Here is a 15766-nt window from a genome sequence, read left to right on the forward strand (position 1 = left end):
GATGTTGGTGGGAAAGTTGGTCACATATTCCAGAGCTGCAGTAGTCACAGGATTGGCCTTTTCGTCATCCCAGAGCAGCTCTTGCAGTCCATGGCAGGCCGGTGTACCCGGGTGGAGCAGTAGTTGCTCTGGGATGACCAAAGGGCCAGTCCTGTGACTACTGCAGCTCTGGAATATGGGACCGACTTTCCCACCAACGTCAGCAAGCCACCATCAGTCAACATTCATATTAGTGGTCCGTAGGATTTAAAATTATGAGTTTGGTGGTTCCTGGGGTCCAAAAGGTTGGCGACCCCTGGACTAGAAGACCTCCAAGGTCACCTCCTGCTCTGTTATTCTGTAGGCTTAGACCCTTTTTTTAAATGTACCCTTACCTTGTAATCCTGAGAAGAAGGGGAAAATAAACTGGATGTTGGACAAGAACTATTGCAAGCCTTTTAGCTTCATGAAAAAGAAAAAAAAAGCAGAAAAAAAATACGGTTTTGGAGACACAACTGGATCGTGTTGTGCTGGTGAACAGAGTAATGAGCTGTTGGCCGTATAAGGAATAGTGTCATGTTTGTAATGTAAGTTTATACAAATGGCCCTTATGAGCTAAATCGACTGAATTGTCCTGCAGTCAGATCCCCAGTAAAATTGGAAAAGGACTCTTGCTTTTGACCAAATAGACCAATCACAATCTGGTGGATGTGCATCCAATTGCTCTGGCTTGTTCAAACTGTATCTCTCATTCCTTACCACGAGCACTTCATGAGATTAAATAGATCTAAATGCATTTGATGATGGCTTTGGGGACCTGACTCATTAGGATGGAAACATTCAAGTGTGTGTGGCAGGAGGAGTGTCCAATTACTGTACTCTTCAGGGGTAAAATCCGGGGGGAAAGTTGAAACAGGAAATGCTTTCTTGATTATCAGTCATGCATATTAATTTAAAATATAAAGCAGGTGTCTTGACATAAGATAGCAATATTTGATCTATTTATGGAATATAAAAGTATATTATATGCACGCACGCACATGCACGCACACTCACAAACACACTAGCATTCTCAGACAGTGCACCCCCAAAATTGAAGGTACAATTTCCTTCTTCTTAGGTTATAAAATGGAGAGAGTCAACTGTGGGAAAACAAAAAGTGAAACCATCAAGAACTACCCAAAGGAAATTCATTAGCATTTGAATTAGTATTAGACATATTTACATATCAAAATGGAAAACTATGGGTATTTTTAGAGGTAATGCTAAGAAAAAAAAAGACTATGGTCACTTGACATACAAAATATGAATAATGGAGACTGGTAGCGAATGGTTGAGAATGGCTGACCAAGAAAGGTTATTGAAAGAGTGACTTAGATTTCAGCGATCAGGGGAAAAAAGGTGATTTCTTGGGCGGGAAAACTAAGGCTGCCAGGGCCGGAAGAACGTGCTCAGTGAGCCTCAATAGGGAGGAAGCAAGTACTTCCTGCATAACGTTAACAGGGCTTGGCAGACACAGTTGATAAATGTGCTTCTTGCAGCTTTGACTGTAGAGCTCACTCTGCCTCTGTTCCTTGTTTTCTCCTTCTGTTTGGACTGATCCAGATTTTGGCCTGCCTCTCTCAGGCCAAACCCAGACCACAGCCAACCCAAGAGACTGAGAGTGCAACATGCAGAAATTTATCTTCTTGTTTGCTGTAGGAGCCTGGGCTGTTACTCAAGGTAAGAAAGGAAATCTCCATGTTTCTCCTGCTGATTTGGTGCCTCTCTGAAATTAATCAGATCCATTGATTCTCCCCATCTCACAGTGAGCCCTTTCATCCTGGATTTCTGCACCCCAGGGATGTGGCTTCATCCCCAGCATTAGTGGAGGTCTGAGGTCTGAGGGGTTCAAAAGGCATATTTTCTTTCCATTCCGAAAACCAGCATTCTCTCAGATATGGTGGGGCAAAGCACGAAAAAGAGAAACAAGTATTCAGAAGGAGCCTGATAAAACGTAATTTTAGTGGGAAGTGGGAATGAGATTAATGTCCATATTGCACATTTCCTGGAAGTGGTTTGAGCAAACCTTGACCAGATTTGCTGCTATGTCAGGATAACCCTAGACTATGATTTGAATATGAGATCCAAAACAGCAATTTTTGGATAAGTTAATTTTATCAGAGATGCTATAAGAACAGGAAAACATTGTAACAAGCATGTTGGGGCATGTTTGGGCTCTTCCTTTCTGACTTTGATTCGTCAAGCACTTATACATGTCAGTATATAGAAGAGCATTAAAAGGTAAAAACAATTGTTATCTGTTTCACAAAATGGCTAGGCTAGGTAGCCAGTCCTTAGAAAAAATAAGACTGGCAGTATCAGAAGCCAGCAAAGCATGTATTTCTCTTTCACTATCTCCCTGCCCTAAGTGTAGCTCTATAGTTTAACGTCTATGACAGCAGACCCAAATCTTTCCTCCCCACTCTCTTTCTATCTGTCTCCCCCTATATTTTTAACATACAGTATATTAATAAATAATTAAAACATTTTCTTTTGACCTTTTTAATCCGCCAACCCAGAAACCATCTCTTCAGTCTTTTCTTCTTTCAACAAAAAGTCTGTATTAGTTTTCCACTCATATCATTTTCTTTAAGCTTTTGAGACTACAAGTCTACAACCTAAATCAAGGACTGGCCATATAGCACTAGCACATAGTCCCCAGTTTCTCCAGATAGTGTCTTTAATGAACCCCAGGCTAGGAGGATATGTTATGGATCAATGGCTTACAGTAAGAAAGAAGCCTGATTGATCCGGGCTGTGTTAAGATTATCATTTATTAACATTTGTAATCTTTCCGCGCTTTTTTCAAAGGTGTCTCTATTTTGGAAAAAAAAATTGAGAAGGAAACATGTTTTGTGAAGAAGGGATTGACTAGAAAAATCAAATTGAAGTAGACGGGGAGAAATTATCTTGTAAGAAATCTCCATGATTGACCTGTTGACCTCCATTCACTTTCCTGTATTATTGATTATAATCTTCTTTATTCTTAACATTTGTTTGATCTTCGGAAACCAAGTAAACAAAAAGTAAAACTCCTCTTGCTGTAATATTCTCTGTACATTACTTTCCAATTGATTTGTGTCTGCTTTAAGAATGCTATCAAAATTCTGATCAAGCTCAACGGCAAGAACTGAAAGCAAAAACATTGGAAACTGCTTTGTGATGAAGTGCAGTTGGACATTGGCTGAGACTTTTTGTTTATTTTAGGAAAATGTTGGAAATCAAGGGGTAGCTGAACAATCATTTCTTCAGATTTCTGCTGCCGGACATCCTAGGGGCCAATGTAATTTTTCTCCACTGAAAGTCTATGGTCCATTGAACAGAAAGAGTGAAATCCAAGCCCTTGAATTAATACTCAGGATCAGATTTCAGCTGATTACTTTGCAATGCTAATTCTCAATGTTTGTATGATGGAAGATATACAGAACAAGGATATTATCCATTTATTCTGTAATAAATAAATAAAAATCCCCAACTAAGCTACTTAGAGCATCAGTTTCAGTGCTGGGATTCAAAAAAAATTACTACTGGTTCTGTGGGCGTGGCTTGGTGGGTGTGACAGGGAAAGGATACTGTAAAATCTCCTGTCAGAGTGTTATTTGCTAGTTTTCCAAACTACTCAAAGTTTCCACTACCAGTTCTCCAGAACTGATCAGAACCTGCTGAACACCACCTCTGACCAGTTTGATATAATAGTGAAGGCATCAGTCTAAAAAACCAGTTCTATGAGAGGTTAGGGTCAGGACTCTACACCATAAAGTAGCAACCATATATTACAAGAACACACAGCTACAACATTTTGAAAGTATTAGGTACCAGTATGCTGGATCTATAAACTCTGAGAAAATCAAGATTGCTTCAACACTTATTTGTTTGTTTATAAAGTCTATATCCCATTTCCAATTAATTTATGAAGAAATTGAAAAAGAATCATCTGTAAATTGTAAATATAAAACATATATGAAAATGGAAGTGAGGTAGAAAAAAAATGGATGCAAATCAAAATAAATAAAACCGTCACACAGGAAAGACATAAATGAACAGATGGGGCTTCAATGGATGCCTTAATAATATCAGAAAGGAGGATGGGAAATATCCTCAAAAGCTGACATCAGGAAGCCCTGTCTGGGAGTAACTGGGAGATGACAATCCACAATCTGGGACACCAAAAGTAGAACCTTCCCCAAAGCTCTTAGTCTTACACAGTCTTACACAGAAAGAGCTCCACTAGATCTCCTGATTTCAAGTTGTTTGGGGTTAGGAATTTTCTCCATGTGGGTGAAGTAGGTATTGGAATAACTTTTTATGACAGTCCAGCTTTCTGCACTTCATTCCTGGTCTTTGAACTATGCTAGGTCTCTGGGAACTGGTCTTCTCCTCATTCTTGATTGAATACTGCTAAAAAAAATTTAAAACCCTCTGTTCTCATGTTGGACTCTAAACCAACATTTGATCCAAAAGCTTGCTTTTCTCACCTTATCGGAAACTTTTTCTGCAGCTAAGCTAAAACTTTATTTGTATCAGAGTTCAACCAGAATGTTTTTATAGCTTGACATCCTTTTATAAACCCTATTGTGTTATTTTTGGTAATATCTTCAGTAATCTTTTCACCAATATAGCTGTTAAAATCTTAGGAACAGTATTTAGCAAAGAAAGTAGGGAGTAATGATTGCACTAGGTGGGAGCAGAACTTAGTAGTACGAAGCTGGCAGGGCTTTATTTTTATTAAATGTTTGAAATACAGGTGCTACCAATTCCATATGGGTTATCCCATAGGGCTAATCCCATATGTTCCAAGGGCTGATAAAATATATCAGGAATGTCACTGATTTTGTATAACATTAGGTCCTCAATCAAAACACTTGACTGTATAGCAGAAATTTCTGGAAGTTTATTAAATTTTAAAATTATCTATGTGTTTGCCAGTTGTACATAAATTTTATAACATTCTAAACATTAATAATTCATTTCATTATAATTGGTCAATTCTGCTCCCAAAGAAGATATTATTTTACTTTGTACAAACATTTCATACAAGAACCCATTCATTTCTCAGGTTTTTTTCCCTGTTCTCAATAAATTTGTTACATCAAAAAAAAAAAATTCTGTGATAAAATTGGTTCGTAAACATAAAAGCATGATATGCTTCCTAAAAATTTTTTGCAACAGACTCCTTGAACACTTAGAGTTCAATTTTCTATGTTGTGACACATGCATCTTTTTATGCCTGGGGTGATAGGCTAGTAGTAAAATAAGTACTTTAAGAGTAACCCATACTATTCCCATATTTGTGGAAAAAAGTGGTATGTCTTTCTTTTGCTATTTAACAAACTGATTGTTTCAGCAAGGAGATGTTTAAAAAGCCTTCTTCCATTAACTGGGATATTTTTATTCAAAGTCAATGATATTACCACTATTTACATGGTCAGAAGTTAAAATGGTTGCATATCTCATCTAAATTAGCTTCAAAAATGGTATTAAAAATAACTTGAAACGTGCCATAAGAAGTAGATAACACAGTATGTTGGAATTTAACTTATATCTAGGTGTGCATTACATTAAATCTTAGATATATATGCAAAGGATATTGTGACTTTTGACATTTGTTTTCTTTTTTGAAATATTAGTGCAAGCCAATAATGGATCTAAAACTAAAGGCTTTTTATTTTTTGCTTGACCACTGTAGCCACATTAATGTTGAGAGCTACCTTAGTCTCCAACTCAACTCAAAGGACTGGCTGTCACCTTCAAAGCCTCCATTTTTCACCATCTAAGCTCATCCTTTTAGATCTGGGTAGAAAAGGCTCCCTCTGGATCCCCATCCTTAAGGAAAGGCCTCTGCAGGGATCATGGGGTTGAACTGTCTCAGACACTGCCTGAATTTTCCAGGACAACCTCCCCAGCCTGATATCAGATGGGCCACAACTCTGTTATCTTTCTGTAGAGCTATTAAGATCTGGTTGTTTCAATAGGTTTTGGGGGCTCAGGGTATGTTTCTTCTTTCATTGATGTTGATTGCATACGTGGGCCGTGGATATTCTTCAGAGCTTCAGTAACTCACATATAGTTGAGTTTTTAATTTTATGACTGTTTGGGAATCTGTAAGCAATCTGGCATCAGGTACAGTTGGAGTGGCATATAAACAGCAGTTTGAATTTATTTCCAAATAAAGTCTTTAAGTTTGCAGGTCCATGTCTGAACTAGACACACATTGGGTTTCCTATTATTCAGTATTACTTTCTAACTTTTCCTCCACTCTGTTTCAGTTCATTTTTGCATCAGCTGTCTCTGTTTTGATTTCAGGAACTGCAGAGGAAGATTATGTGGAAATTTGGCCACCAAATCCTGTGGTGAAATTTGGAGGCTCTCTAGACCTGAATTGCACAAGCACTTGTGAAAATATCGGTATTGAGTCTGCCTATACAAAGGTTCCCATAGAAAATGGATCCAACTGGAAAGCATTTCGCCTCAGCAATGTGGACTATTGGGCAGCCAGCCCTATGTGCTATGCTGACTGTAAGACTGGACAGAAGAAATCTCCAAAGGCAAACATCATTGTTTACAGTAAGTCACTTGCTGGATTGTGTCAATTATTCTCTAGTGTTACCCAAACTGGAGAATTTTAAGATGATTGGATTTTAACCTCCAGTCCAGAATTCTCCAACCAATATGGTCTTTACTAAGAATTCTAGGAAGTGAAGTCCACACATCTCAAAGTTACACAATCTGGGAACTATAGCTCTTTGATTTTGTGTGGGAATAGGATGGCTCCCAGCCTTTCAGAACCCAGCCGAGCCAGGAGAAACTCAGGAAAGGATGCAGTTGCATCAAGAAGCAGAGTGTCAACCATGACATTTATCTATAGAATCTAAACTAGCCAAATGTAGTGGCCATGGATCTGGTGTATGGCATTCTATTTTATCAATAGAAAGAACCTTCACAAAGGGCTTCTGATTTTAGCTAGATAAATGGCAAAAAATTGGAAGGAGCATGCAGATTCAAAGGGTACCTTACTCGAACATACAATACCTAGAGTCCCTCTTTGAAGGAAATGGGCAGTTTAGAAATATGAAATATAAATAAAAGATAAAGGTTTTCCCTGCCTAGTTGTATCTGACTCTGAGTCTAGGGGATGAGGCTTATCTCTGTTTCTTAGCTGAGGGAACCACTGTTGTCTGAAGAAACAAAATGCGTTAACTCCCCACCAAAGTGGTACCTATTTATCTACTCGCATTTGCATGCTTTCAAATTGCTATATTGGTAGGAAAAATATAAACAAACAAACAAACAAACTAATATCAATTCTTCCCCTGAGGCAAATTCCTTCCACTCTCCTCACTGGGACTGTGATTATGAGATTATTAAAAAAAAGAGTTTGTGTGGTTTTTGTTTCATCTGGCTGTGGAAAACTCAGCTTGTCCTGTATCTTGTGACATGAAACAGACTACCATTTGATGCGATAATAGCATGTTTCATGGGCACAGACAGCAGATGTGTTTTGTTAACTTGGGTTAAGCACACTGTATGAATCTAGCCCCAGCATAGTTCTATGCAAAAAAATAAAACCTTTCCTTTGGTTTCTGTCATTGAAAAGTGACAAAGAAGAATATTTCTTCTACAAGAAGATAGGGAATATGTTCTGGTGCCTCCAAAGACAACCAGAAATCAGGCATACTACTTGGACTGCACAGGAACATACATTCCTAAAATGGTATAAAATAATTACTTTGATCCATTCAAAAAAATTGATTTAGATTTTTTTTATTCTCTTCCAGAAACTCCAGACCATGTCAAATTGGACACAGTTCCAAAGATGGAGGTGGGCAAGCAGTATAACTTGACATGCCGGGTTTCTGGTGTAGCCCCAATCTGGAATCTCTCTGTGACCTTGTTAAAAGGGGAAGAGCAACTTCTGGTAAAGACCTTTGAGGATTATTCTGACCCTAAAACTAATGATGTTGTGGTGAACCATCTCATAACAGCTCTGCAACATGACCACCACAAGACAGTTACCTGCCAAACATCTCTAGATCTGAATCCAACTGGACCACTCTTGAAAAATACCTCCCACAACATAACATTAGAAAGTTTTGGTGAGATCTCCTTCATTGCTTCAATCCCTTGTTTGACTATTGTTCATAAGCTTTCATTTTTGTTGCTTCTCTTAAAATGCACATCTAAGGGTGTTTTGAAAAAAGATTTTTTATCTTCTGGGATGATTGAAAAATATTGTTGGATTTCCTTTTATACTCCAAAATTTGGCCCAATCATTGTTTTGATTTTTGTTTGCTGATGTTGCCCCAGCACTCACCCCCTAAGGGGCTAGAGAGATGGTACTTTTGTGGCTGTGATTTCTTTTTCAATAACTGACACATGATTTCTCGTACTTCCTTGGCAGATTTTGCAGATGTTCCCCTGCTCCACGCTGGCCTGTTCTTAGAAGCTGGGACCTTGATGAAAGTGACGTGTGATGCACCTGAGGCTTCCCCAGCCAATGAGGCCGTGTTTGATCTGCGGTTTGCAGGGAAGTCCCTGACCTTCAACACCACTGTGATGGGAGGCTTGGCAAGTGCCCAGGCTGTGATAGCCTCTTCCTCAGTTGGAGATCATGAGTTGATTTGCACGGTCTCTCTGGGGCCAGTGACCAAAAACGTGACAAAGATGGTGAATGTGTTTGGTGAGTCTCATATCTGTATACTAACACAGAGAGTTTTAGAAGAGTTCTTTTCCACCTATTATAAGTTGTGACTTATTTTGAAAAACAAAACTTCAGTTTAAAAAATGGGATAGTTAAGTGGCTGAACTGAAAGGAACTGAATTGAAGAAACAAGGAAATTTATCCCAGTTGTATTTTCATTGAGCCTGAAGAACAACTATTAAAGGGTGAACCAAACCAATGTTCCTATTCAAATTAAATACATAGAGCTTGAATCTAATGTAAGCCAATGGAAAGAATGAGGCATGGAATAGAATGCCGGCGTTTGGGAAAGCTGATTGCAAATGACTGAGAAACAGCTTCTCTCGAAGATGTTTTTTCTCACATTGCCAGATGACAGTGTCTCTGCATTCCACAAAGATCTAGCTTCAACCTTGGTTTTACAGTTTACATTTACATAAATATGGTAATATAGCAGGGCCAATATTTAAAATATTTTTCTGTGTATTTGTCAACCAAACAAAACAAAACCCTAGCTATTATCTGTTCTGGTTTCTGATTTTTAAGTTTTAAAATGATTTTAGTGACAAACTTTCATAGGATGAAAATAGTAAATGAAGTAAATATAACCAATTATTTGCTGGTCTGTTTCTATACCCAAGTATCAGATTATTGTATTGCATGTTGATAGATTAAAAAAAGAGTTTAGAGGGATCAATCTGGTTTAACCAAATATATAACAGAAAAGAAGAAGTGGGAAAAAATTGTCCTTCTAACGTTGTTTGGTTCTTCTCAATATTAGTGAACCATTCATACATATGTTCCTCTAAAATATAGTCCTGAACTCAAGCTATAGTTTTGGCTCACAAGAAGAATCTTGTGATGTATGTTGGACTGAAAGCCCGGTAAACTTCCATAGCTAGGGTGCTTTTGATCACGTGTCTCTCTTGTTCTGCTCCAATATCTTAATCATACTGTCTATATTTACTGACTGAAAGAAAGAAAATAAGGATCCAATTTGGGTTGGTCACCAGGATTAGAGGTTTAGTCTTCCAAGCTTTCAGTCATGCGCTGAGCCCATCTTCAGGGAACTTCTCTCTAGCGGAGTGTGCGCTTTGGGCTATTCTATGCATGGTACAGTGCCTGGCTGTGTGTGGTTTTTTTAGCTGCTGACTGGAGTGTTGAGGGCTGGCTATTAAGTCATTGGTTCAGAGGTGGTGTTCATCAGGTTCTGACCAGTTCTGGAGAACCGGTAGCGGAAATTTTGAGTAGTTCGGAGAACCGGCAAATATCACCTCTGACTGGCCCCTCCCCCATCTATTCTCTGCCTCCTGAGTCCCAGCTGATCGGCTGGGTCTTCTTTTGTTGCCCTGCACAGGAGAATAGAGCTGGAAAGCAGGTTAGTGGGGTGGGGAGGAAATGGAGATTTTGCAATATCCCTCCCCTGGACTGGGGAAGGAATGGAGATCTTACAGTATCCTTCCCCTGCCATGCCCACCAAGCCACACTCACCAAACCATGCCACGCCTACCAAGCCCCGTCTACAGAACTGCTAGTGAAAAAAATTTAATCCCACCACTGCATTGGTTGTTGTTTCCAATCCCTCACCTCCTAAGTACTTGATAAGCTGATGATAAATCCATATTCCTGTTAAATGTTGAGGGGCCCAGTTTCCCAGACTTCAATAACTCCCCTGGCTGTTTTAATATACCTGCTCATCCAACATCTTAGCAGCTGCAAAAGTCAATGTATGTCCTTGTTCATTGCAATCTGAGGCTACCAATGAGCTTGGGTTTCCTTCTCAGACCACTTGCTCGTGTTCTTCCAGTCTGGTGGCTAGCTTCCTCCCCATCTGTTTTACATAGTCACAGAGGCAATCCATGCAGGGGATCTGCTAGATTACATAGGAAGCATCTCCCACCTCCAAATGATTTTTACAATGGATAATTTGTCTTTGTATGTTAGCCTCTGGGCAGTGTGTGGCGCCCACTTGCAGAACCCAGAAGCTGCGTTCTACTGCTTCTGAAATGTTTTTGGTATATGGGTACCCATTTGTTACAAGATGTCTGTGCACCCCAGTGGGGAGAGAAAGGAAGAAACAAAGTACACGGCAGCCCTGCCATAGATCAAAAATATTTTGGAAGCAGTAGAACACAATTTCTGAGCTCACACATTCCAAAAGCACATTCCAGAGAGAGGTTCCCTGAGGATGCTCCAGCCCGAGTCCAAAAGCTTGGAAGACCAAACTTCTTGTCCTGGTGACAGATCCAGATTAAGATTCTGGAATATTATCTTGGGACACATATGTTCACCTTCATTCACCAAAGAAGGACTTGTTGACCATTTCTTATAATTAAGTTAGCTCACCGGAGTTAGCCCATCTAGATGCATAATCACTGCTCTGCTCTATTCCTTCACAGCTTTACCAAAGCTCACCTTGCAGATTGGCAGTTCAGAAGCTGTCGTCAATCAAACAGTGAACATTACATGTAGCGCCGATGGCAGTGCTTCCCCTGGTTTTAAAATGCAGATCATGGACGCTGCCAAAACCTTAGCATCCGGCAACATAAATGAACATTTCCTACAGCATGCAATGATCGCTCAGCAAGAGGATAACGAGAGGGAATTCATCTGCCAAGTCATCCTGATCATTGATGGACAAGCCAAGGAAAAAAACATATCTCAAAATCTCACCGTTTTCTGTGAGTTGGGGGAAAAATACATGTATTTTATTCCTAGAGATTTAGAACTCTGAAAGGCTTACCAAATGTGCAGCAGCTTTGCAGAACAAAAGAAGATACGTTGCACTGAGTATTATTACCAGTGAAATTAACCACATTTTCTTCTCCATTCTAGATGCTCCCAAAATGGATGATTCCAGCTGCCCCCAGACACGGACTTGGAAGGAGGGAAGTACGACAACACTTACCTGCACAGCCTTGGGAAACCCCACACCGACTGTTCAGTGCTGGAAAGATGGGAGACTTTATGACATCGGGGAACCACAGCGAGTCCAGACAGAGCATGGTGGCATTTATCACTGCAATGCTACCAACCAATATGGCTTTGATGTTAGAGATGTGACTATACATGTTGAGTGTAAGTTCACCTCTTGCTCTAAAGAACAAGAATAGCCATAATTTGAGGGCTTGTATCACTCAGCTAGGACCCTGTTGAAGTTTACTTGTCACATGCAAGTTAGAAATGTTACCCAATAAAAGAAAGTGATAGGAATTCTCATCCCATCTGTTGGTATCACTTTCATCTATGATGCAATCCAGAAAGACTGATAAGGTTATTTTAATGGATAACAAAGCATCTACTATGAATAGTGAAGAGAGTCCCTTATGTGTGGATATAAAATGAGTTTCACGCACCCAAATAATATTTCTATATCTTTGATTCTACTGTTTTCTGGCCTAATGCTAAACAAATATATTAACTTTTGAGTCTCATCCCTTGCATCCATCCCATCAGGATTAGGAATTAAGAGAACAGACAGTTAACATTTAAGGGATGCAGCCATTTGTAGATAGTTAAATTGGAGAGTGTGTATTTAGATGCACCAAAACATTTCTGATACATCTTTTAGAATTCAGAGGTATCAACCCAGTTCAGAGTTTTTAACCTAGAACCTTTCTTAAAATGTGAGGAATCTCAGCAAGGGACTCGCTTTTTGCAAGTTAAGTTTGCCTAAAAGGAAACAGCATTTGGTTAAGCTACCAGGATAAAAATCAAGAGTCTGAGTTCTAATCTTGCTTTAAAGCTCAAAGTCACCTGGGTGACTTTGGGCCATTCAGTCTTTCTCTGCCCTAGCAAGAAGGCAATAGCAAGCCACTTCTGAAAATCTTTCCATGAAATCTACAGGGATTTCTCTGTTGCCAAGAGTCAAGAAAAAGTGGAAGGCACACACCAAAACAATGAAAGCAAGACAGATTGAGACTCAGCAAAACTTTGAAACTAGGGATGAAGTATTCCCCTAACTGGAGAATTCTGGAAGTTGAAGTCTACGCATCTTAAAGTTCGGGAGAGTTAAAACCACTGATTTACAGTACATGTTGCAATTTGTATATATAGTATTTTGTCTCCCCTATAAAAGCTAGAACACTCCCTTTCCAAAATACACACGGTGTGTGTTTGTGTGTTGAGGGAATGGTATGGGGGTGGGTGGGAAGTCCTAATATACTTGCAGCTCTCTGGAATTCGCAGTCATTTGATTTTCAGCTCTTTTGTCTTTTTCTTCCACAGCTTACCAGCCAAACATCATTGTAATCATCTGTGTAATCATGGGAATAGCTGTAGTTGTTGTGGGTTTTATCTGCTTGAAATGGAAGATTCACAACAATAAGAAAGTAAGAAAATACCATTTCTTGAAACGGCACCAGTTACGAGCAGCAAGAAAGTCAGAGTTACTACAATTGTCTGAATTGCACAACCAATAACTAAATGAATGCTGGTTGTTATAAACTGTAGAGAAATGACAACCATGCCAGCAGGAGTGTAGCTACAGCAGTGACCACCAGTAATGGGTTCAAATTTTTTTATTACTGGTTCTGTGGGCGTGACTTGGTGGGTGTGGCAGAGGAAGGACACTGTAAAACCTCCAGTCAGAGGTGGCATTTGCTCGTTCTCCAAACTCAAAATTTCCACTACCGGTTCTCCAGAACTGGTCAGAACCTGCTGTATATCACTCTGGGGATCACCATTTGATTTAACATTGAGGAAAAAACCACAGAAAAGTGTTCCTCAGCTCCCAATGCCTGCTGGAGAGATCTTTGTTTTGACTTTGGCTTTGGGACTTTCATATAGTGACTGGTGTCATGAGTTACAAGGGCATTGCATTCCTGTGTTTTCTTAAGATCTCCCCCTACCAAGATGTCTTCCAACCTCACTATTCCGGGCTATGGCCTATATTCAGCCGTTCAGTGGAAAAGAGAACCAGGAAACAAGGAAGAAACACCAGCAGCAGCCTAAACAGTTCCCATAGCAATAGATCAGAGGTCCCCAAACTTGGCAACTTTAAGACTTGTGGACTTCAACTCCCAGAATTCCTCAGCCAGCTATGCTATTAAAGTTGGAGTCAACAAATCTTAGAGTTACCAAGTTTGGGGACCTCTGCAATAGGTCTCTCCCTTTCTTTCTTTCTTGATTGCTTTCTTTCTTTCTCTCTTTCTTTCTCTCTTTCTCTCTTTCTTTCTCCCCCTTCCTCTTTCTCCCTTCCTCTTTCTTCCTTTCTTGCTCTTTCCTTCTTGCCCTTCCTCCCTTTCCTTCCTTGTCTTTATCTCACACATACACACCTTTTCTGGGAAGAACTTACTGGGTGAAATCCAGAGCAGCGAGCGGCGGGACAATGAAGAAAGCAGCACCCCGGAACATCCCTTTCAAAGCACATGGGTGAGGGGGGTAGGGACGGCGGTGGGTGGGCACGGCGCGACTATGGGAAGCAGCCCCAGATCATGGAAAAACTTTTCGGGGCACAACAGCAGCAGCAGCGGTGATGTGGGGGGGGGCAGCAGCATTGGGGGCAGCGTGGCTATGGGAGAGAGGTGCGGAAGAGCCCCAAAAGGGAAGGAGAAAGCCTTTGGCTTTCTGTTTGTTTTCTCCCCTCTACTGGGGCAGAGAGGGGTGTGGAAGATTTGGGCAACCGGGGAATCAGTTCAGGGGCATGGCTAGCTAGAAGTCACTACCAGTTCTGCGACCCACACCAAATTCTTGTTACCATGTCGCCCGAACTGGTGCGAACCAGCTGAATACCACCTCTGGTCTGCAATGAAAAGCCAATGACCAGCAACTTCTTCACAACTCAGCAAATCTTTTAATCTTCTGATATATCTAATTGTTTTTACATTTGTCTTTTATTACAGGGAGAATAAAATGAATGCTTAAATTATTTATTTAGTTAATGTTATTTTATTGGCCACCCATGTTACCATCAAGGTAACTGACCAACTCTCAATCATAAAAATTATACATGTGGTGGCACAGTGGTTAGAGTGCAGTACTGCAAGCTACTTCTGCTGACTGCCAGCTGACTGCAATTTGGCAGTTCAAATCTCATCAGGCTCAAGGTTGATTCAATCTTCCATCCTTCCGAGGTGGGTAAAATGAGGACCCAGATTGTTGGGGGCAATATGCTGACTCTGTAAACCATTTAGAGAGGGCTGTAAAGCACTATGAAGCTTTATATAAGTCTAAGTGCTATTGCTATGTATATGTATATATACACACATATATACATACATACACATGTATGTATGTATGTGTGTGTGTGTGTGTATTATATATATATATATATATATATATATATATATATATATATATATATATATATATATATATATATATATATATATATATAAACATACACATACATATACTCCCATTCCTTGCAATAACTCCTGCTGACCTAGCAGTTAAAAAGCATGCAAATGCAAGCAGAGTAATCCCACTTTGGTGGGAAGGTAATAGCATTCTGTGCACCTTTGGCATATATCTATGCTGGCCACATGACCATGGAAAATGTTTTCAGACAAGACTGGATCCCTCAGCCAAGAAACTGAGATGAGCACCATCCCCAGGGTTGGACATGACTGACAGGGAAACCTTTACCTTTTATATATTAAAAACAAAATTAATACCCATAAACAATATGGTCCAGTTACAGTTGGGGAGGGCAGGAGCAGGGTGGGTGGGGATGGGATTCATTGTTAATCAATCAACCATCTCTACTGTGATTGCTCCCCCACTGAGGCCCCAAGCTAACTGGCAGAGCCAGGCCTTTAGGCCCTTATGAAAGGTTAGGAGGGTTATGGTCAGTGGTGGTATTCAAAAATTTTACCACCGGTTCTGTGGGAGTGGCTTGGTGGGAGTGATGTGGCTTACTGGGTGTGGCAGGGGAAGGATACTGCAAAATCCCCATTTCCACCCCACTCCAGGGGAAGGATTCTGTAAAATCCCTATTCCCTCCCTACCCCACTAACCTGCTTTCCAGCTCCTGTGAGAATCCTGTGCAGGACAACAAAAGAAGACACAGCCAATCAACTGGGACTCTGATCAGTTGGGACTCAGGAGGCAGTGAATAGATGGGGG

The 15766-nt window shown here is 40.2% G+C and overlaps 1 protein-coding gene across 1 annotated transcript; it reads left to right on the forward strand.

Moving 5' to 3' along the window:
- Positions 1-1467: 1467 nt before the first annotated feature.
- Positions 1468-14904, forward strand: LOC113443249 (intercellular adhesion molecule 1-like). Its single transcript, XM_026711326.2, has 7 exons — positions 1468-1701; positions 6325-6585; positions 7797-8114; positions 8420-8698; positions 11098-11379; positions 11534-11776; positions 12926-14904. Exons 1-7 carry the CDS (start codon positions 1650-1652, stop codon positions 13117-13119), a joined length of 1629 nt encoding a protein of 542 aa, XP_026567111.2. The 5' UTR covers positions 1468-1649; the 3' UTR covers positions 13120-14904.
- Positions 14905-15766: the final 862 nt, after the last annotated feature.

Source organism: Pseudonaja textilis, chromosome 2 (genome assembly GCF_049901715.1).
Source record: "Pseudonaja textilis isolate UNSWEBS1 chromosome 2, rPseTex1.2, whole genome shotgun sequence".
Taxonomy (NCBI): domain Eukaryota; kingdom Metazoa; phylum Chordata; class Lepidosauria; order Squamata; family Elapidae; genus Pseudonaja; species Pseudonaja textilis.

Coding starts and splice junctions, on each gene's coding strand:
- LOC113443249 (XM_026711326.2), top strand. CDS start 1,650: ATGCAGAAATTTATCTTCTTGTTTGCTGTAGGAGCCTGGGCTGTTACT. Junction 1,702..6,324: donor AGCCTGGGCTGTTACTCAAG/GTAAGAAAGGAA, acceptor TTTTGATTTCAG/GAACTGCAGAGGAAGATTAT. Junction 11,777..12,925: donor TGTGACTATACATGTTGAGT/GTAAGTTCACCT, acceptor TTTCTTCCACAG/CTTACCAGCCAAACATCATT.